The sequence below is a fragment of the Pagrus pagrus genome (assembly GCF_965226575.1).
Source record: "Pagrus pagrus genome assembly, chromosome: 16".
Taxonomy (NCBI): Eukaryota; Metazoa; Chordata; class Actinopteri; order Spariformes; family Sparidae; genus Pagrus; species Pagrus pagrus.
In genome coordinates, this window is record NC_140200.1 from 3314443 (window position 1) to 3338044 (window position 23602).

Here is a 23602-nt window from a genome sequence, read left to right on the forward strand (position 1 = left end):
TTTAACCATTTCAGACTCACTGATGCTTTGAGACAAACTGTGAAGATATTTGACCGGACTGCTCGACAAAGACTTGCAAGCAAAAATTAAAAAAGGTCTGAAATGATCCATCCTTCCTGGAAAGTCCCCCCCCCTGTTCATCTGTATGTTTCCTAGAAAAAATGTCACCCAGCAGATGAAATGCTAACCAGATGTTACGCTGCCATAGGCAGGAGGTGTCCTTTAACTCATAATAGCTCAATATCACACAAGTTACAGCAGCGCAGCACACACGTGTCTCAGCTGTATTTGCTTAAAGCTCTCCCTGCGAAGGCGAAGCTATCTCTGCTGATTGTATAAGTCACTTGTTTCCGCAAGAGGATGGAAAAATATCACGATCATGCTAGAAAAACAACCATGACATTCCGACGGAGAGAAAAGGCTTTAACAGTATATATATTTGTGATTATCATACCTGTCTGTAATTTGTAGAAAATTGCTAATACTCAAAATATGTCCTGTGTTTACTTTTGTAATTGGATCACATGCCCTGTGGAGAGGAGGACGTACCTCTGCAAAGTGTTTTGTTGGATCAACGTGGGAAAAAAAGTGAACGTAACAATATTTGGTTTTGTTACAAATCTCACAAAAACATAAAGACCAAAGAACACCAATGTTTTTATGAATCTAAGAAAGTGATACATCAATTCGGTGCAGGTATAAGCCACATAAAAGTATAATGTCAGAGTCCACCTGCACTTTGAAAACAGTCTTTGCAGCAACACGGTCCAGTACTTTACTTATCTATATTTACTTTTCAGTTTGAGGGTGAAAAGACAAAAGAAGTGCAAAGAAATGGTAGATAATGCGTCCTGTTCTCATCCATACATCACCAAAAACCTGTGTGTTTACACTACATAGATAGGTATTGACAAGACAAAAAGAAATGCAGTGTTTTTTAAATTTCATAAACTGGATCAAGTTTCCACTGTGAACGGCACTGAGCCAGCAGGCTGTCCTTGCACACAATAACCAAAGTATAAATAGGAATCCTTGGACAGGTCTTTTTATCAAAGAAAAATGAAGTACTAAAAAAAAAAACATCTGTTATATTTCTTTGTATATCAATGCCAGATTGTGCAGAGAAAATCTGAAATTAAACTCAATATATAATTAAAGATATTGAAAAAAATAGATTTTATTAATAGTTATATATATATATACTTGCTCGATGATCTCTGCTCTATTCTAGCGAGTTCCTCCAAAAACAAAGGACTATAAGTGAGATGAAGTCTGGCTCATATTTCAGTGATACTTGATATTCTCCAACAACTGGAACCATAAAATCATCACAGCCCAAATTGTGAAAACAGCTGAACTTGGCCCTGAAAACTGAAGCAGATACAGAATACTGGAGCTTTCTGTTAAATATCCAAACAGATCTGTCCACAAACACTTCAAGGCCTCTCCTCTCCCACCTGAAACCTGTCTTGCTCTGCTACCTCGAAGCTGGTGTTTGGCTCACGTGTTCAGGCTCTGGCTCTCCTCAGGGCTTGTCTGCTGGCAGACAGCTTGCTGGTAGGTATGTCCTGAGCACTTCTTCAGGTGGATGGGCACCTCTTCCTGGCCTCCGCTTCCACCTTTCCTGATCTTGTCCTTGTCTCTACGGACCTGAGATGTCCCGCTGCTGCCCTTCGACGAGACCGTCTGGCCTCTGAACAGTTGCGCTCGCTGCTGACAAAGGCCCACCTTGCTGAGGAGGATGAATATGTCCCCCATGAAGGCCTTGGTGAAGATGGCGTAGAGGAACGGGTTGGCACAGGAATTGAGCGGGTAAAAGAGCACCAATAAAATCTTGGAGTTCGAGACGGTGATGAGCGGCCGGTCCAGAACGGCTGACATGGCGTAGAAAGAGATAGGCGCCATACACAGGAAGTCAGTAAAGATGAGGACAGCCATACGCTTGGCGATGTTGGTATCCTTGGATCCAGAGCGGTAGTGAGGGTTGTGCACTGCGCAGTAGATCTTGAAGTAGCAAGCACAGATAACAAGAAAGGCCAAGATGTTGAGTACCAGAACGGACAGGATGAAGACCTGAGCCACTGTGGACTGGGTGTCCATCGGGAGACAGATGCTGACCTTCTGGTAACTGCTGACCCCAACCAGTGGAAGCACAGCGAGGACGAGGCAGAAGATCCAGCCGCCCAGCATCACGACCGCCGCATGGTGCAGATGCAGCTTACGATCTAGCCGCATCGCAAAGGTGATAGCGTACCACCTCTCCAGAGTGATCACGGTCAAGGTGTAGACGGACAGCTCGCTCGCGAAGACCGTAAAGAACCCTGCAAGTCCACAACCAGGGCCCGTCTGCCAGTCTATGGCGTGGTTGAAGTACTCGGATCGTGTGTGGAGGTCTACAGAGGCGATAAGCAGCAGATAAATCCCCATGCATAGGTCTGCAAAGGCCAGATGACACATGAGGAAGCGGGAGACCGAGAGCTTGTAGTGGCTGGTGAGCAGCACCAGGAGCACCACCACATTTCCCAGAACTGCCAGCAGACTGACAAACCACACAGACACTCGCAGGAAGCCAAAACCCATTATGTCCTCACAGGGATTGAACTCATCAGGCACTGGTGCACACGCCACCTCCTCCCCCTCCTCACACACCACATAATCGTAACGACTGTCAAAGTCTTGGCTGGTGTCCTCCTGGGGGTTCTTGAGGGTCTCTCCAAAACCCACATCCTCATCTGGCTGGCCCCCAAAGTAGGCGTGGTAGTGGAGGCTGCCATGGAAGTCACCTTTCCTCCAGTCTTGCTGCGACTGTCTGTGGCCGCCATCGTTCGGCTCCTGATCTGGGACCGTCTCCACCACACTGTCTCCCTGGAGGGACGGCATGCGGAGGGGCCCCACAGAGCGCTTCTGGTGCTGGTCGTAGAAAGCAGTCAGATTACAGATGATGTACTCCAAGAAGCTGAAAAACACACACGCACCAATACACATAAGATTGAGTCCACAAAATACTGAAAGTCCTGAATTAGACAAAAACATAACTGGCCTGAATCCTCACTAGCTCTAAGTGTCAAGTCAAATCAAATAATTTACACATCGAGCTCAAGAAAAGGGGATTCCAGTTTTGAGAGTCATTATTAGTCTGGTTCAACCTCCTTCCTATAATAACAGCAATGACTGACACTAATTATTGAAGCACTGAAAGAGGTTATAGGTAAACACGCCAGACAGTTGATTCAATCCATGCCAAAATCCACACCATGCAAGTGCAGCTGCCCCGCTCGCTGTGGTAGATCATCCAAATAAATGAAAAACACAGACTACAAGAGCATTTTACTGGATGCTGCTAGCCTCCTCATGACTTTTCTTCCTCTCATAGGTACGTTCAACTGATACCAAACGAAGATAGAGCTCACCCTCGTTTCTTTTTGAGGTTTTTGAAGCCGCAGCAGTGGCTGGGGTAGGTGAGGTTGGCGGTGGTGAGGTGCTTGAAGGTCTTGATGGGCGGCAGTTTCTTGAGGGCCCAGGCGTTGCGCGCCTTCAGCTCGCGAACAGTATCCATACCTGTGGTTGGGAGGGAGGTGATCCCTGTTAGGGACACGTCCCTTTAAGACAGAATAAGATTGGAATAATTTAACAAGGGACACGAGATGTATGAATGTAGGTATTTGTTTTTTTCCCTCTAATGAGGGGAGAGTGGCGAGTGAAGAGGCCGCCAAAGTCACCTCCAATGCCTGGGTCAAATAATTCATGGCTACATCTGCCTTTGTGACTTTAGCACTTGATACTCCGCGACCCGGTCTCTTTACACCATGACCCGGCCACTTAGCCTTCCCCGAAGCAATCGTTTTAACTGCTGTTCAGCTGCAGGTTGCGTTTACAAAAGGTATTTTTGTGATTTCACAGATGTGTGTTTTCTGCCAGGTGATAAAATGTTTGCATGGGTCAAAACCAACGTTCAAATCCATTGTTTCCACAGACCGCTCTGCTTTTTTTCTCCTTTCTGGACGTTCAGGAACCATCTACACCAAGAACGGTAACTATAACAATATCTACAACAATAACAACGTGAGAGGTGAGAAGACCTTTAAATGTTTTGAGTCTTATACTTTCATCTGACTACCTGACATAATCACCGGGTACTTGGACCAAAAGGACTACCAGCGAATCCATAGAGGAGCTAGACACGATGAGGCCGGCGAGCTCGTAGATGGATTAAACAACACCCTCCATCTGTTTCCTAGAGTGAGCTCCTCCACTCTTTCATCATCTTTAAGCAATTACATGCGGTATTTCTTGCGCTCGGCTGTCATGCCAAAGCCAGCTCAAACTCATCGGGACAAAGACATGCAGGGGGATTGACAATCTCACCAACATCCTGTGTGATCCCATTATCAGGACATTCCTCCGTCCAGCTCTGGACACTCCCCCCGTCGAGGGGCCAAGTAGAGGACAACTTCTCTTTGCTTTCTTTAGTTTCCTAACCCATTAAAACCTCTCAGTCACCGTATCTGCTAGTTAATTGGATTAAATAAAAGAAACTCAAGCTAAACAATTTCATCTTTGCTAAGAGCTCAATTGTTCTTTTTTAGTCCCATTTGCTCTCCTCACTTCTCTGTCCTCTGCTCCTTTTTCCTCTCGTGGGGCCCATTGTGTAAGGCTGTAAAAAAAAAAAAAAAAATAGCAGTGCAGACTCTTTGAGTGTCAGTCTGATTTTGTCATTCCCAGATGTTTAGCTCATGACCTCATGGAGGTGACCTCACTCAGGACATGTTCCTCAGTGGAGCAGAGGAAGAGGACCTGCACACGAACCCCCATTCACCTAACCAGACACTTAATGGCTAGATCAGAGCCATAACAGCAACCAGATAGCCGTGGTAGAGACTATCAAACACCTTTTAAAAAACGGGGACTCAGCTTAAAAAACCTTGAGAAGGATAATAAAAAAAAAAAGACGACAGCGTCAAAGAAACGTCGGAAGTTTCTCCCTCGCACGCTCGCACACAATGGGTTTCATATTTCCTGGTCGAAGACGCAGCTGTGGAGGAATCGTTGCTGCTCTTTGATGATACACTATCCCGTTTCGCAGACATGTCTCATATAGTCTGCACATTACGAATGAGGAAATTGTTGAAATCTAATTTGACATGGTGTGAATAATTGAATTACCGAACTAGGCCTATTACGTATTGATATGTATGTCTTCAAAATGGTTTGCGACATGTATATTTGAAATAGACCTTTTAAAACTGCAATACTTTGCCTTTGTTATTGCCGAGAGTCAGATTAGAAGATGAACACCGCCAGCAGGTTGTCCAGCAGTCAGTTTGCTTAGCTTAGCACAACGTCCGGAAACAGAGAGAAAGTAGGATTTAATAGGATGTTACTATTTTACCTTTAAATAACAGCTTCAGTATCATTTCCACTGAACATTAACTTGTTATGGGGTGAACGGTCGCTCTGTCTGAGCCACTTGGCTCCTCTTTAGCTTGTTTCTGTAGCGTCACGGTAGCTCAGCTGGCGGGGTCGGTCGCAGCACCGCCGTGGAGGGTTGGTGTCGCTATCACAGCAGCTTTGGACTGCTGGGAGGAGGAGGAGGTTTCCATGTGTTGTTGCACTCGCTTGATGTTTGGCTGACTTAGCAAAGTTATGAACCTGCTAGTTTTTGTTTTTTTATCATTATCATAGTCAGTCAACCCTTTTCGACAGAGGTTTAGCTGGTAGCACGTTACAGCTAGGTGTTATTGTCTTCAGTTCATATTACGTTAGCTCGGAAGGCTGTTACAACTTAACGAGTTGTGTGCAAACTTTGTGTCTGTGCGTGCATGTTGACTTCAAGACAGACTTTATAAGACATAATGTTGTGACGTGCCGAGTTTTGTTTGTAGTTAGCATGAGATTACATCTGAGAAAATAATTAAAGAAACAAAAGATTTGTATTTCAGGGTGCCGAATTGCAGAAAAAATACTAATTACTACATGATGATGCTTTAAGTCTGCTTATATAAGCTAATATTAGCTTTGTTAGCAACTGGTCATACCAAACCATGTCAGGCTGGGGCAGTATAACAGAAAATTAATGTACTGAACTAAACTGACTGAAAATGACTGTGTTGGTAAAGGTAAGTATAAGAAGTAGAATAATCTGGTAAGTTAAAAAAAATTACAAAAACAATATCCAAAATGTAAGACGATACAAACGTAGCCTCGTATCAGGATAAGGATATATATAATTTATTCAAGACTTAAGGATGCTGTGTGTGTGGTAATAATTTGATAAGAGGGCTCAAATCTTCAGCCCTTCAGGTACTTACAGGAGCATGGGGCCGCTGACGGTGCCTGCGAAAGCCCTTTCATCCATCGTGGTGAGATACTTATTCCTGTGAAGGTCGCTGGACAGGAAAGCAGAAATTTAAGTTTATTAAGAGAAAAGCTATCCTTCACATTTCAATCAGACTGACAGCGTGGCATAATATTTTTCCGAAGCCTCATCACCGCACATGTCTCTATTTATTTTCTCTAATTCCAGAGGTGAAACATGACAGAAAACCTTGTTGATTCAAAATTAGACAGTGTAAGATGTGATGGCGTACCTCTTTAAACACACTGCAACCTCACTACACATCTCCCTGAATCCCCTTAAATCTAATAAGGATAATAGACCTGTGAGGGGTGTGTTTGTCTTGGTCGGGCTGTGCTGGGATCAGTTCTCCCTTCAGAGCAGATCAGGCGCCAACACAAACACCCGTGTGCGAAAGAATCACTAGTAACAGACCAATGGCTTAATTAGGCTCTTATAAGGACCCGGGATGTGTGTAGGTGTTGTAAAAGAGGAGAGAGGGTTTGGAAATTAATATCATTAATACCTCATATCCTGAATATGCAGGATTCTGGTGCAGGGGGGGTGACAAGAAGAGGAAAAACATGTTGCAACAAAAGAGAAAAATAAATTTCCTCATTCTCTCTTAATTTAGCCCAACTGAGGCGGCTAAATATACAGCACAAGTGTGAAACTAGGTTTTTTTCAGTCGGACACAGACCGAGGGTCCAGTGTCACTGAGTGTATGGGAGAGGGGAACTCTTAATGCAGACTTCCTGATACCCTCTTTTGGAAACAATATTTTCCCATGAGAAGCAGCTTACTAATCAAGAGCTGGGCTTAGGCCCTTTGTAAGTACGTACGAGAAGGCCAGTAGATACTCTGTTAACTGTTATGCTCTTGTAGTGCACATTTTGGGCAAGGAAATACACATACCAGATGTCAAAAATGATTTAATCCAGGCAAAATACCGAGCAATACTTATGTTTTTGACGAATGTAAGAGCTCTAAATCGACTGACTTTGATGTCCCAGTGGAAGAAAACAACCAAAGGTGACTTAATAATTGAATTTTATTAAAAAACATGGCTAACCTTTGAACCTAACATGAAGTAACAACACTGTAACAATGTGTCATTTAATTGATGTGTGTCTGAAACTGCTGAATGACATTTTCAAGAAATAGTTTGACATTTTTGTGCTTAGATACAAAATGTTAGAAGAGAAGACTGACACCACTCTGAGCTTTGTACGCTAAATATTAAGCTAACGTTACAGCCGGTTAGCTTTAAGTGACGTTAGCCAAAGACCGTAAACAAAGGGAAACCCCCGGTAAACCAACAGCTTGTTGTCGTTACACTTCGCTTCTTGTACAGATTAAATTAGACTTGAGGGGTTTATAGCTAAACTTTGTTGCGCTGTTAAGTGGATTTTCTGACCTTTGGACCAGGGCCGTAGCTACCACTGAGGACACTGAGGTCATGTCCTGAAAATGTTTCTGGGTCTTTGATATCTTGATATATAAATATATTTGGTAACACTTTATAATATCTGTCATATCATTAAAATAAACAATTATATATGATTAAAAAAATGCAAATTTAGTTAATTCAACTTTATTTAATAGTTAAAAAGCAATGAAATGCTTTAAAAAACAATTTATTAGCAATTATTTATTGGAAAGTTGCAATTGAAGTTCATAATACTTTGTAAATTGTAAATAAATACTGTGTAGTTCATTTAAAGACATTATTCGGATGGCCTTTAGAGAGTTGCAACTGATGTTTTTAACCTTTACAATTGATTTATAAACCGCTTCATCGTGATTTATATTGTAGTCTACAAAATTTTCTCGATGGATGAGGGTGAGGGTGGGGTGCAGTACCTCCGTATTTCTAAAATCCTGGCTACGGCCCTGCTTTGGACAGAGCGAGGCTAGCTGCTCCCCCTGTTTCCAGTCTCTAAGCTAAGCTAAGCTAGCTGGCTTCTAGCTGAAGCTTCATTACCACGTACAGTTTAGTATCAATCTTCTCACCTAACTCTCAGCAAGAAAGCGAAAATTAAATTTCCAAAAATGTCGATTCGTAACAGTTGTAAAGAGTATTACACAAGGTTTTTAGGAAGTTCACATAAAATACCTACACTTGATCGAGCTTGGTCCCATTGAAGGCGTGATGTTGGATTTCTCTGAAGCCATTTCCGTACAGCATCCTGGAATGAAAAGCTTTTTACAGTTACAGTCGTTTTAGGTTTAATAACAAGTCAGCTGAATGAATACACTTTCCATGTGTAATGCTTTATCCGTTTCCGCTGCACTGACAGATAAGTAGGACCTACTTATTTAGCATTTTCATGGTGAGGTCTGTTTGTGCAATTTTGCGGTTTTTAGCCCAACAGTTTCTGTAACTTGCTGTTATGTGGATTCAAATTGCAAAAAAAAACAAAAAAAACACACACATCCTCCCTCCCTCGCTCCCAGACCTTACCACAAACATGTGATTGCCTGTTGTGTATGAGTGTCTGTGTACTTGTTGTTGCTGTCTTTGCGAGATCCAAGTGAGTTCAGAGTGAGGACATGTTTTTAAAGTGAGGTAATTTTGGCCGATCCCAACTCCTTCGAGTGGCTATTTTAGGGTTTGGATTGAATTTAGGGGATAAAGGACAATACTGGTGTTACAAAGCACTCACCATGTATTCACAGTTTCTATCAAGCTCACATTTCCCTTTTTCCTCCACATGTTGTATAAAAGTGTATGATACTAATATACATGTAATTGCATTTGTGCAAATTGTATTGTTTATGCACAATATACGTATGTGTGCAGCGTACGTGTGGCTGCTCTTGCAGATATCTTACACTGTCAGCACTTCGCTGGTGATGCCACGGAACGTGTTGGCCGGGATCTCCGTGATGTAGGGATGATCGACAATTTCCCTGCGAAGGAAGACACCAAAAAAGAGGGAATGAAGAAGTGGTGCTGTAAATTAATAGCTTTCACTGGAAAGTAGCGCAGGGAGGAATGTAATTGATGTGTGTGTTTTCTCAAGTATTATGGCTCAGTAGGAAAATCAAATCACGGCTGAGAGGGTGATGACACAAGATGTAATGTTGTGGGTCGAGATGTGGCTCATTTCATGCAGAGGGTTATCCATGGAAAGACAGATGCTTTTACCGACTCAAAAACAAGGATACACACATATTGCATGTGACATTTTGTATATGCAATATATTAATAACACACAATCAAAAGACCGCATTTCCCATAAACACTACAATGTTGCGGTCCCTTTTAGTGCTGCAGAAATGAGTCCTAAAAAGTGAAAATCAGTTCGCATTTTGGCACTTCTGGTTCCTTACTGTCCGTCAGTAAATACACAACTTGGGTGCCTTTATGTCAGATATCTACTGAGGTTAGCATGCTAACCAGCTAGCCCCTTCCCATCCTGGTCCGATGCTCCTGTGCCAGGGGTGCAAACACCAACACTTCCCCAGTGCCTCCGAGCACCCATGCAGGACCGCTAGCTGTATGGCTAACTGAGCTAACTAGCTTCAGTTAGCAGCAGTACGCGGTTACTTTGGTAATATGCTGCCCCCTATTTGTTTGGAGCATAACTTCGACAGGTGACCAGTTCTTACACTGTTGCACCTTTGACGTCATTACGCCGAACACGGAGACTCGTCTACTAACTAGTCCGTCTTTACAGGCGTGAGTCATCCCTGCAGCACTCTATACAAAGAAAGAGGAGCGTGTACGAGACGATATTTTTTCAGTTCCCTTTTATTCCTTATTCCTCGTGACACTGCAAACATTATGAAACCCTAAACGCTCTCTTTGCAGTGGAAGAGCGTCTCCATCCATCTTTCTGAACCTTACACAGTATGAAATATAGTGCATGAAATAGCTGATAATGTCTTATCGTCTTGCCGACAGCCTTGTTGGTTTATGATAGTTGGAGTAATGGCTCTGAATTGATGCTGCAATAAATTACTGTCACTAAAAAATGCTACAAGGAGCAGTTTCAGCGAGCATTAATTATTGATAAGTGCGCTTCGTTAAAAAGTTACAGCAACTTACAGGATGAAGTTCATGTCATTGGAGTGGATGTTGCTCAAGTCGGGGAAGAGAGTGAGGCCGGTGTTGAAAATTCCCCTGAACAGCAAAGTAAAGAAAAGAGTTAGGACATTCAGAAGACACGACGGAGAGTTCCTGTGAAGATTATTTATTTGTGACACCAACAGGCCAATTGTCTGGCAAGGACTATTACGTACTCATGAGATCAGGCTAAAGTACACAGTTTTGTGTCCCGCAATGCAGAAACAACAACCTGTAATTTTCAAACCGAGAGTCAAGAATTAAAAAGAGGTTGACATCTTTCCTTCTCGCGCCAAAATACATTGAATTTCTTCTAAAATGTTCAGCGTGCAGTCACATTTCTGAAGTCGACCTGTGCCGCTACATAACACTCAAATGAAGCGTGACTTGGTCTCACCCAGACTGTTACAGACGATGCTATGAATAGATCACAATGTCTAAATGATTGCCAGACTGAAGCATTTTTAAAAATACACACCCCTCATTTCTTTTGGTTACCGTGACGTTGTCAATACGTGGAAATCAATGAAATCAAAGAAAGAACATGCAGTGAAAAATACTCACAGGTATTTGAGGCTCGGGAGATTTTTAAAGGCTTCTGGGTCGATGTAGGTCAGACTTTTTGCATTACGTATCTCTCTGAAAGAACAGACGAGGAGCACAGGTGAAAAAGACACGTTCAGAAAACACGCACTGTCTTAAAACTTGCTGACAGGACAGAACAAGGTGCACGCCAGTGTGCAAGAGAAGGGAAAACTCAGTGCAGACAGCCAGGGCCGGAAGTAGAGTCCAATTAGTGTTTCATTAGTGTGTTTACTCTGGTCCGCCCTGGGCTGAACACCTCTCTCTCTGCTGTCTGAAGCCATGTGGTGCTCTGGAAGCGGTGTGCTGGCCCTTCTTCACACACCTTGCAAACCACACTCGGCCCAGCAGACAGACGGGGTCAGGTCAGTGTAAGTCTAAAAGTGGTGGGAGAGGTTCATCTTCCCAGTCCTGCTGTATGAAGACTGAGGCTACACTGAAATGCTGTGGGGCATCAGCTTATATAATCATTACACAGTCTGTAAAGCAGACTACAAGCCTTTTGTCACAACTCTGTGACTTCCAGAAGGTCAGTCAGTGCAGGACTGTTGGGAATCTGATTTCCTCGTACTTGTTTTTCCTATTGATAAAGTTTGTGTTTCTGTGGGTGGTCTTTTCTCTCTTCTGCCATGGTTGGCTGGTCATGTTAACTAAGCAATCTAAAAAGGTCAGCTCTCTTGAATCCAGCCTTTCTAAAAAGTAAGAATCAGGTTCTTGTAGCCAAGGGAAACAGTATCATCATCACGGCCCGGCCCGGCCAGCAAGAAAAACGTAGAAAAGAGTCAGTTCAGTTCCTTAAAGGGAGACAAAGTGTGAAAAATGTGAATGAAAAGTGACTGTTTTCGCTTTTTTTATTTATCTTTTTGCTGAAAACAGCTGTTTCCTTTGGCTGGAAATGAGGGTTATGCGAGCATAAGATTGCATGAAACAGTTAAAGGGAAACTTTACAATGTGGACCAACCGGAGCTTCCCGCTGATCTGCTCTGATGTTTTCAAACTACAGATTGTACTTTTGTAATGCCTGATTGAGAGAGGGATGAGTTTAATAGTCTAAAGCATTTTATGAGCCAGAGGACAGTGCTGACGCCCCAGCCGAGAGTCAAACACCTCCAGCCGGTGAGGATAGCGGCGCAGAGGAGTGGCCTGGGCGACAACAAGCCTACTGCATTCTGGTTGTTGTAGGCTTTCTACCTTTTGAACAAAAATGTTTGTGCCTTTCCTGATTTATTCAGACAGCAGAGTCTTATGAGGAGGCCATCTTTCCTCTTCAGGTTGCAGGGTGTAAGACCGAAACAATTACGCTTCGTTCTGGGACAAGACGCTATAAAGTTTCATAGAGCTGGAAGAAACTGCAGAGTCTGGTAAACACTCGTCACTCCCAGCAACTCTTTTAACTTTTACACTCATTGGTTTGACCTGAGACAGTAGAAAATGATTGATTCTTGCAGCTTTAACCCAATGACCCAATGTGCTTCTTGAAGTGCTGTTGTTTTTTGCTGTTAAGATAAAAACAAACCAACAACTTTGCTTTGTGGCAGATATTGTCCCCCACAAACGAGCGAGAACATCGAAGGTTACACAACAGATTGATCATTACTGCAGTATTTCACTACCAAAACTGAGATTTATCTATTTAAATGTTTTTGCTTGCCAGTAAAAACCACAGATTTCTTAAAAACTGGTGGTTAATCTTACCGGTGGCACGCTACTAACTTCACCCAGCCCTCCTCTGACTTCTCAGCTCCGACTTGCAGGCTTGACTCCACAGCTGCTGTCGGCCTGAAGCAGCCAACAGGAAGCAGAGCATTAATTTGTGTCTGACCCTGAAGGAAACCTGAGAGAGATGCCATTATCTGATGCATGGCACTACACCACACCAATCAGTGGCAAATAGGCCCCGGAGATCCAAAATACACCACCAGAACACAGATACAACCCTCAGCTGGCGGATTGAATTATCGTTTCTGTCTGGATTTTTGATGTCTGGAATTCGGCATGAGCAAAAAGACTAAAAGGGAGGATAATTAAGATATAAATGATTCGCAGACACACATCAAATCGTGTCGGATTAATTTCTGTAACTCTGAATCATACTTACAGCCTCAAACGTCTACATTTTATGCAGTAGTGGAGGAGCGGGAACAAATTGCGTGTACACAAACCGATGTGTTACAACGCTGCTGTGACTTGGAACAAATCCTTCACGTAGGCAGGAAGACTCGCAGTAATATATGAAGTGCTAGGAGGTGTTCTGCTGGAAAGTGTGCGGTCCACCCGGCGACTCAGCCATAAATCTCTATCCCATAATTGAGAATAGAGTGCACCTTCCTCCACTTTTTTTCCCCCCTGAGCCGCCTTCGACGAGAGCCGGAGCACGAAGAAGACGAGGAGAGAAGCTGAACACCGGCTGTTGTTTGGCCTTCTCTGCTCTGACATGTTTATTCTGACTGTCTCGGCAATAATGGTCCAGATAATAAGTTATTTCATCAAATTGAATTGTTTCTCATCTAATTTGCATGCGGTAATCCCACAACAGGGTGTCTGTTTTCGATTCCTTTAATTGCCAGCGAGGGAAAAAACTGCTCCGTACCACTCTGATGAGGAGCGTTAAGCGCTGATGCAGGAGGAGAAATAAGCTCCTTATGTGCTTCTTCCTTGCTTCCAGTTGCTGCTGGCAAGGCTCAAAATTAAGCATTTTTTCTCTCCGGAGACCAGAGGAACAGCTTAATCGATACGGATCAATAAAGGAGCGCGCCCTTTTTCCTTTAGTTACTCACATGTGGGTGATTTTCCTCAGGCCGTAGAACGAGTGCCTCTCCAGCCTCTGCAGAGTCACGTCCACCGAAATATATCTAAAAGAAAATACACAAGGCTCACACCAAATCTAACGTGCACATCGTGTTTGTAATATCAAAATAACACTTTTTTTTTAAACCATCTGTTGAACATGGAAGAATGAAGATACTGTGCCAGCATGCAAGGGGAAATGTAACACCTGTTTTCATAAATGAGTTTGAGTGTGTGGCTCTAAAAATGATCCTAAAGCCTGCAACTGTTTCCTGAATTTATCAACCCACCTTGTCTAAGGCCTCCGAAGTCACGGGGTAATTTTACAGGTATGCACCTCACATAGGCCTATACATTACCCATTCATCAGTCACTCTGCTCCCCATTTGTTATTACTTGGTAACAAGTATGCTCTTTAAATAAACCATGGACTTAGTACTGGAGCTTGGCTTATAAATGACTTACTGACAAGAAAAAAAACACATATTTTCTGTTTACTTCTTGTAGCTATTAGGAGGCACTTAATAAAACACTCCTCAGTGTTCAAAACTAAAAGAAAAAGAGCTTGTGTTGAGCTTCTGACTGACATTTTGTTGGTTTTCCATCATTTTATCTGGATCGACACAAAGAACCAATGGAAACACTGGCTGTGAGCACTCATGGCCGGTCGAGGCTTTCAGAAAAACCACCTCCGTCTCCCTTCATGCATGACTTGGACGCAGACGTCGGACTCAGCGGCCGGGGGATCAAGGCTCAAGTGTATATTTTACCTCTACACAGAGACTTCACCTCTACTGGGAGGCTAAGTTCACCACACACCCAAAAAGCTCTGCTGGAATACCCAGCCTATGTCTAAAACCTCGCTGTGGTTTGAGGACCAACATTCCTCTCGAAGGAACGCATTAGCACTTCCAGCTGTGATTAGGAGCCAGCGGTGATACTAAGCAGAGAGCATATCATCTGCTTGGGTGGGAGACAGAAAGGAAACTGGTGGGCAGTTTGGGACCGGGATAGGTTCCCACTTTTTTTTTAAAGCAAAGCCAGTTGAAAGACAACAGGTGGATGAGGGCGACTGTGAAGAGTTTGTGTTTTGAAAAGCAGCTAATGAAAAGTGTGTGAGCTCTTGAATGGAATAATCCCAATGAACACATCGGCACTCACATCCTCGAGATGTTGACCATGCTGGAAAAGGCATCTGCTGGCACGGATGACAGGCGGGTCTCAAAGAGCCATCTGGTTAGAAAATAAAGACATTTTTAGTCGTCAAAAACATATTTCACTGTGACCATATTTACACAGCGGCCATTTTCGAGGGAATCTGACCAATTGTTCTCATTTCACTGCTTCCCGATAAATCAGCAACTGAAAAGACGATGGATGGTGAAAATCCGGAGGGACATGGGGACATTTTTCAAGGTGAAACAACATATTTAATAACTCATCAGCTAACGTTAGCGTTCAACCACTTCCTAGCTAACATTACTGTTTGAAAGTATGACACTATACGATAGGAAAGGCATAAATTAGTGCTAAACTATCAACACACATCTTGGACACAAGTTATGACCTGATATCCCTCCAGATTTTCATTGTCCAGTTGCTAAATAACAGGTAAGTGATGAAATGATAATAATTTGTCAGGTCCCCTACGTCCATAAGACCTGCAACCTGAAACCTGCAACACAGCAGCATAACATTATCCCAGCATTCAAGCTTTCCACCCTGACCACGACGTCAGAGGAACATGGCCACTTGACTTAACTTGGAAATTCAGGTAAAATCCTTCCACCCAGACTTCACGAGGGAGCAGATCTGTAACTGTAATTGTTTTTATGCAAAAAGGAGGCGACACGGCTGATTCAGTCTTGTGTTTGGTTGCCTTTACAGTTTTCTATAATTTGTTAGACGGTGATTTTTAGAGGAGCTGGTAGATGGATTTGTTACCTTGGGCCAAGCTCGCTGTTCCCCTCCTGTTTCATGTCTTTATGCTAAGCTAACCGTCTCCATGGCCTCATATTTACTGTACAAACATCAGAGTGGTATCGACCCTCTCAGCTAACTCTCAGCAAGAAAGTCAAGTTTCCTAAAGTTCAAACAAAATGACAAGCCTATAATGACGTTCAATACATGCTCAACATTATCTTTTTATTTGAAGTGATTCTGTTATCAAAAAGTAAATTTCACATATAGAATAATTCGTCTAAAATGAATTAATTCTAGACAAGAGGAGAGAAAGAGACTGTGCAGGTAACAGGGTGGGACAATGGAAAGACAGATAAAACCCGACGACGATACATTTTAGGGTCAGATAAAAGGTTTCTTTGAAGCAAGTGGTGAAACAGACCCCCATATTGTAGAAACATTGGAAAACAGCAAAGCCTTGGATCATACTGGACCTGAGCCGGCAGCCAACTCAAACAATGTCTGGGTCTGTTTAGGACGATGTTTCAGAAAGTAAAGTTAAGACCTAAGCAACACACAGACTCAAACGGACCTGCACATTGTTCAGGATGCATTAGTACCCAATGTTACACCCAAGAATCAAGAGGTTTAGTGATGACAAAGAGAATATTTTGAATTTGATCCAGGCTGTTTTCTAATTGGACACATGTAGGGGATGGTTAGCATAACGTGGCATACAGGCTAAAAGCAAGTGTAAACAGTCATCGGGCTTGGTCCAAAGTAAAAAAAAAAACACCTACCAGCACCTCTTAAGCTCACAAATGAACATGTTATATCTCATTTGTTAAATCATACAGAAACTTTGACATGTGGTGGTTTTACAAATGTGCCAGACTATTTCTTGGCCGGGAAGTACCCGAGTCTGTGCCGGCTGCCCGACATCTTACACTTGGCTTTATGTAAAGATTTACCTAACGAGATATAACTTATTAATAATTAGTGAGCTTTAAGGTGCTGATGTGTGGATTTTGTTACCTTTGAACAGAGCCAGCCGAGCTGTTCGCCCCTCTTTTACAGTCTTTGTGCTTATTTAGCTAACCGGCTGCTGACTGTAGACTCATATTAATAAATCACAGAAATGAGAGCGATACTGAATATCTTAATAAACTCTAGGCAACAAAAGCAATCGCATTTATCTCCCAGACTGTCTAACTATGAGGGTTCATCGTGGGCACTTTTACCTCTACACCCCTAATGAAAATGTGTTACTCCTTTCCTGTGATCTTGCCGCAGATTTTATTGTAGTGGATTTAGGAATGACAACATCATAATAGAGGAAAGAAGATTAAGATGGCATCCACGTGTTGCTGTGATGTTGTCTTCCGCGGCCACCCTGCAGTATGATGCACATTCGCTGTTTATTCCGCCGCATCCTGCTTTCAACTGGAAACAACGTATGTGTCCGTTTGGAAACAGGTACAAAAAAAAAGTGACTCAGCCAAAGCCACTATTTCATGCACCTTTGGTTCATCAGGAGAACAATAGACTAATTCAGAGGCTGAGATCTGGCCCTCGAGTCTGAATCGGACTCACATGGGGGTTGGGGGTGGCGGGGGTTTGTCAGTCAGTAGATGCGGGGTGTTTCGGCACCGTGCACACACTTTGACAAGCTCAAACAAACAGCGGGACACAGAGCAGACCCTGACACCAAACACCCTCTGTCAGAACCGCGGTGTTTCACCGCCACCGCCGCCGCCGCGCTCAAACCCAAATAGCCAGCATGCATTTTCCCCCTCTGGAGCGCAGGGACCAATGAGCCCATCTCCGAGGCTTGAGGAGAAGAGTGCTCCTCCAATTTGTCATGTTGGATGGAAACCCGAGCAAACAAACAAGTTGGGAATTGAGTTTGAAGTGGGGAGAAGCCACATAATTTATTACATTTTCAGCGCTGGATTGACAACATAGCTGTGTTTACTATGGCTCCGTCTCATTTGGATGTGTGCAGAGGCTGGGAGAGAGGGTTCAATTACATATTCTGCTCCACACTCCAACCTGCACTTTCTCCTGTGTTATTCAATGTAAACTCCTGTGCTGTCTCGACATTAAATCCTTAATGTCATGTCGGTCAGAATGATAGGATATGCACCACTAGAGTTACTGTTTCCCTTCATTTTTCTGATCTGATCCGAATGAGAGAAAGAGAAGTTGGCAGGTGGTGATCTTCTTAAATTACTTTGATTCTACGTTTGATGAACGATTACATTTCCCAATTGTTTTCTCAAAAACATGTGAGATAATTATTGCAGAATGTGAAAGTACAGTAATAATTTCCATTACACGATCCATCGGCACAAATTAATAGCTTGGAAACAGTCAGTATTTCCAGTAATCTCAGCTACAGCTCGTGATTGTTCAACGTCTCACTTCTTATTTTTACAATTAATCCCAGCGCTCATCTGTTACCATTCAGGGAACGGCATTAAGGGGTTTCGCTCATCAGTCGGTTTTATTAGACGAGAGGTCGAGGGACGACGAATATCACGAGTTATCACATGTTTAAACTCCAATCCAAAAAATGTTCTGAGGTTTTTTGAAAGGCTGGAGCTGCCGTGTTTTTTTCCCCCCCTTTTCCCTTGAAGTCTTTTTTCCCTCTTAATTATTCTCAAATGGAGCTCTCTGGGTGTTTGAGAAATGTGCTGCAAAAGGTAAATATTGTATTTGAATGCATCGTCCAGACGCAGTCGGGAGTCACGCTACGCAGGCTTTTAAGCGTGTCTGTGCTTTCCTTTCCACCTCCCTGACTCCCAGTGACACATGGAGTAACCTCACACACACACACAAAGGACTCCAAGCTCTAAGTATCCACATATGCACACTCACACACAAACACGCACACGGCTGTCTGCTTTGCATTCACGTTTTGTTTTGTGAGGAGAACTTTTACACATTTTCTCCCACAAAAGAATGTTTTAACCAAACTCTTATGTTAATGACAGAAGGAGTGCAGAAAGTTACAGAAGTTTTTTGCCCGTAATGGGGTAATTTCACAATTACTGTATTAATAAATAAGCATTTTTGAGAGCGCAAACTTCCACCGAGGTTTAAAGAAGACGTTAAAAGGAAAAGTTTTGGGGGAAATATCCTTTTTTTCTTTAAAGGGAGAGTTAGATGAGATGATTTAAACCACTTTACATATAAAGAGCGGTGTTTATCCTCTCATGTCACACAGGAAGCAGATAATGTTTCCCAAAATGTTGAACCTTTCACCTGCTAAAAACAAGGGTCAAGTACGTATTCATCTAAATTAACCTCCAAGACTCGGCCACTCCAAAAAATCATGGAACGAGGCTTCTGAAATCTTGTGCTGACAAACGAACAAACCAACAGTCTAAAACATAATCTCCGAACAGATGTAACAATTAAGATAAAAGGCCAATAGCACAAATAAACTGACCGACTGGCCGGGCCTGACTTGAGTCAGTAGAACTGGACCGCACTGACCGGGGCAGCAGGGTCATTCATTCCTCAGTGTTTGTACAACAAAATCAAACTTCCTCACGCCTCATCTGCTGGAACATCCCTCTCAATCCGCGGTCTATTTCTGGCTTATTTGGCAGATATTTTTATCAGGAGGGGTGACGATCCGGTGCTTGGTGGCATGCTTTCATGTCTCTCTCTTCTCCTGCAGGGCTCTGGGTAAACTTTGGGCAGGAATGTGAGGAAATCGCAGGGGACATCGGGGCACGTGCACACGTGAATTGGGGCAATGATCGGGAGATAATTTTATGTGATGGGTGCTGTTGGAGGCGATGCAAAGTGGTGTTTGGGACGGAGGGATGTTCCAATAAATTGTAAGAAAGGAATGAGGATTATCATAACAGAACCTTCTAGCCTAAATTATCACTGCCGAGCTCTACATCAGTGCTTTCAAGGAATTTTGTCTGTGAGTAGTAAGTGTCCAAATCATCATCAATCACTGGCCACATGATAATTGAGGAGTCTCACCTGTATCCTTCAATCATACAGCACTGGAGGTGTGCATCATAGAAGTCCATCCATTTTAATAACAAGGCTAAGATTGTGTCTATTGTTCTAGTGACTCTATTCACCCTCGCTCCATTTTCGTGCCTGTCTCTTTAAGGCCCCGTCCTGAAAAAGCCCAGTCTCTGGGTTAGTGTGTTAGCATGCTAATGTTTACTAATTAGGACTAAACAGCTGCAGCTAAGGCTGATGGGAATAAACCAACATTTTAGAGAGGAGAAGATTTCAAGGCATTTTGCTCAAAACCAAGTAGCAGTAAGAGTAAAAGTCGTGGGAACAACAAACTCAGCAGGCTTTAAACTCCGAGGCCACGACCATCTGTACCAAATTTCATGGCAATCCATCCAATATTTATTGAGAAATTTAAGTCTGGCCCACAGTAGTGGACTGAGATAGAGACCAACACTCACATCCTTAGAGGTTTTGCTGCTAGCACGGCTGTAAATGTCATTAGTAGATAGAAGAGCTGATGGATCAATGTGTGGACGTATCAACATGTCGCTGACTTTGATTCTGTTTAAAAAGGTGTAGTTTTGTTTCTTACTTGTGCGATAACATCTGTAGTTAACAGAGACAAGGCTCAGCTCTCCCTCAACACACCGAGCATTTTCTGCAAAATTAATATTTATTATAAACACTTGAAATCCTGATATAGGAAAACAGATTTTTATATTTCAGGAAGTACGATAAAATCACCAAACTTTGAGTTTATACACAGTTACAGTACTGTTTAATTTATCTTTTGGAAATACCGTTTCTAACTCTTCCACTTCTGTGTTTCCACACATGTGAAGGAGCCCCTCTGAAGGGCATGTGTTTCCGTCACTCAAGGCCGTGGCAAACCGGTCGCACTCTATTGCATAATTTTCACCCCGTACTTAAGCAATTTAGGAAGTGTATCGTTAAAGCCCCGCTACATTTTTCAGTGGCGGCCCCGACATATTACATCATGTCGGCTCCCAAGAGTCCTCGCAGATTCTTTAGGCTCTCAGATAACAAGACAACAGACTGCACACAGATCAGCTGTTGGTTGAGTCAATCTTTAACAATTTTGTTGCTGCTAATAGTGTCTTAAACAAAGTAGCCTCTGCTTTACTCTGATGGTACTGAGGAGTTTTGTTTTGTTATTCCTTATCTTGGATTTATCATTTATGTAGCACATGAGTTAAAGAAGATTTGCTCCCGTGTATGTTACTGAATATCTTTGGATTTTTGGGGTGTTTGTCAGACCGAAAAAGTCATTTGAAGACATCACCTTGGGTTTTCACATTTTTCTGACATTTTATAAACTAAGTAATTATTTGAAGGAATAATCAGCAGGTAATAATTAATGAAAGCTGCAGTGCTAGAAGGCACTAGAATTATTATACTGTTTTAATACTGTTACCAGAGAGACCGTTTGTACTTGGAAAGGGGAGTGGGCGTAACTGTGACTCCCCCTCACCACATATAGTGCGTAATATCGTATAGTAGCGAGTGATAGCTGGCAGATAAGATGATCCCATCATACAGTGTGTCAATATTTGCTTGGCACGCTGCTACAGCCCACAAGGAACAATATGTTATGACTGTACACAAACATCAAAGATAAAGCTGAACAAATAAATGTGAGTAGGTGCATTTTTTTCTCAAAATGTCCTTAAATTCAGGGATATTAAGACGTAGTGAATACTAAGTACTCCTTTGTTTTCCAAAGTGCATGTTTGCAGTACGGACACTTGCACGTTTAAATACCCTGCAGCCTCCTTTTTAAAAGTCCTCTGATCTGTGTCCGGGTTTCTTCTTTTACTCTCTCTCTCGCTGTCTCTCCCTCCATCTGATCTGATATTTTAAAAAAGGCTATGTTGAATCTACAATTGCAAAACATAGGGGCAAGTAAAAACACGTTGACGTCAGGTATTGTGCAGTAATGTGCAAGCGTTATTTAAAAAAGTGAAGGAAAAACTACAAATAAAACCAACATCGACCTTTTCACCTGTTCAGGTACACCTCAGTGCTTTAACAGTGCTATAATAAAGGATTCATGCTGCAGGTTTTAGTACAATATGGTGCAAAAGAATGAATTAAAACAGTCACTAAAACGTTTCCTTCCAATGATCTATCCTGTACAAGTTTAGTGCTCCTTCAGTATATTTAAAGATTGGCTTCATTTCACACCAAATCAAGAACACAAGTCACACTGACAACTGGAGCACAGCTTGTTAGTGACACTCAAACAGACGACAGTAATACCTTCAGATGGAGTAACTACTTAACATCACAGGCAGCCTCGAAGTCCCTGTGGGAGCACTTTGAAGGAATATTCATGATATTATAATGATTTTTCCTCGGGGTTAACAGCACTTTACATTTAAAAAAAAAACCCAAGCACAATCGCTTTTACAGATGCGTTTTGTACGCCTACTTACAGTGTCTCCGTGCTCGCTGGAAACCTGGGGAGAATATCAATGTCAAAGCAGGAGATTGTGCTCTGAGTCTTCCACTCAGAGCACTCGCAGACAGCGGGGCAGGAGTCAGCAGCCTCCGACACGGTGCTGATGGGCAGGCTGACGAGCGTAAACAACGCGCACGTTATCACCTGCATGCTGGATGGAGGGCTGCGCGCCGTCACTGTCGCTGCAGAAAGTATCCCCACCAGACTTAGACTTCTGTTTCTCCACCTGATGGTCCTCTTGATTGTCCACACAAACAAATGTGTATTTCAATTTAGGCTCAGGAGTCAGACAGGCTGGTCTTGGTTTTTGTTTTCTGGTGCGTAATCCTCAGGTGGAGGAGCTGCACTGGAGTGTGGTGCTCAGATCTCTGCGCAGGCAGGGCCCCAGGAGCTTGTGTGAGGTGGTGAAGGTGGAGATGCTGTAGGACGGACAGCTGCACCTCCGTGGTGGGTTTGGAGGTGGTCTTCAACTTGAGGGGAGGGTGGACTCTTGTGGCACTCTTGTGTTAGACTCCACAACAGTTTCTCTTTCTTTTTTCCCCCTTGAGCCACTTCTATTCTGTTTTATACAGAAAACTGTCTATCTTAACTTAAGTACAGTACTTTTCTACTATAGGACTACCTCTAGGCTACTTCAGAAGCTAATAGGTTACTGTACTTTTTACTCCATTAGGCTTATTTGACAACTTTATTGAGTATTTACTGTGCAGATTTAGTTTTGATAATACAAATTATACTTAAAACAATTAAATCATGATAATATTATAGATTAAGATAAAGCTTTCTTGATCCCAGAGGTTGAATCCACAAACTACCCAGCAGATAAACTAAAGTGTTGTACACATCAATGCATCAATAATTATCATACAGTAATATGACATACATGATTCTGAAATATGATTCTGCTTGAGTACTTTTACTCTTGGTATTTTGAGTATATTCTGATGTAAATACCTTTGTATTTCTCCTTAAGTAAACACATGTATTACTTGTAATAGAGTATTTCTACACCACTGTGTTATTTACTACTGTACTGCTGGCTACTTAAAGGTGCACTATGTAGTTTTGGGGAATACATTTTAAACCAGTGGAGAAAGATTTTCATTGGCTGATTTTTTTTTTATGCATAAGCAAACTCTCTTTGTTTTCATGACTGAATAAACTGAATAAACTTACACAATTGAATACTGTTTTACTTTGTGTGGCGGACCCTGCCACCTTTCTAGCTTCAAACAGTGTTAGGGGACCTTATTTTCCTCTGAGAACAGCTTGTTTATTCACTTATGGACAAAATACATTATTATTGCCTCATTAATAATGTAAATATTACAATTCTGAGTTTGAATTTCTTCTCCAAAACTACATAGTGCACCTTTAAGTACAATATGTGCGTAGACCTACTTCTTCCACCTCTTCTATTACAATATATTTCTATAAATCTATTTTTATA

At 42.5% G+C, this 23602-nt stretch overlaps 1 protein-coding gene across 1 annotated transcript; it reads right to left on the reverse strand.

Moving 5' to 3' along the window:
• Positions 1-1162: 1162 nt before the first annotated feature.
• tshr (thyroid stimulating hormone receptor) lies at positions 1163-22302 on the reverse strand (the record flags this gene model as incomplete). The annotated part of the gene is made up of 10 exons (XM_084377411.1): positions 1163-2956; positions 3411-3599; positions 6309-6386; positions 8455-8523; positions 9170-9247; positions 10389-10463; positions 10971-11045; positions 13766-13840; positions 14937-15008; positions 22127-22302. 10 exons carry the CDS (start codon positions 22300-22302, stop codon positions 1501-1503), a joined length of 2343 nt encoding a protein of 780 aa, XP_084233537.1. The 3' UTR covers positions 1163-1500.
• Between the last annotated feature and the right edge of the window lie 1300 nt (positions 22303-23602).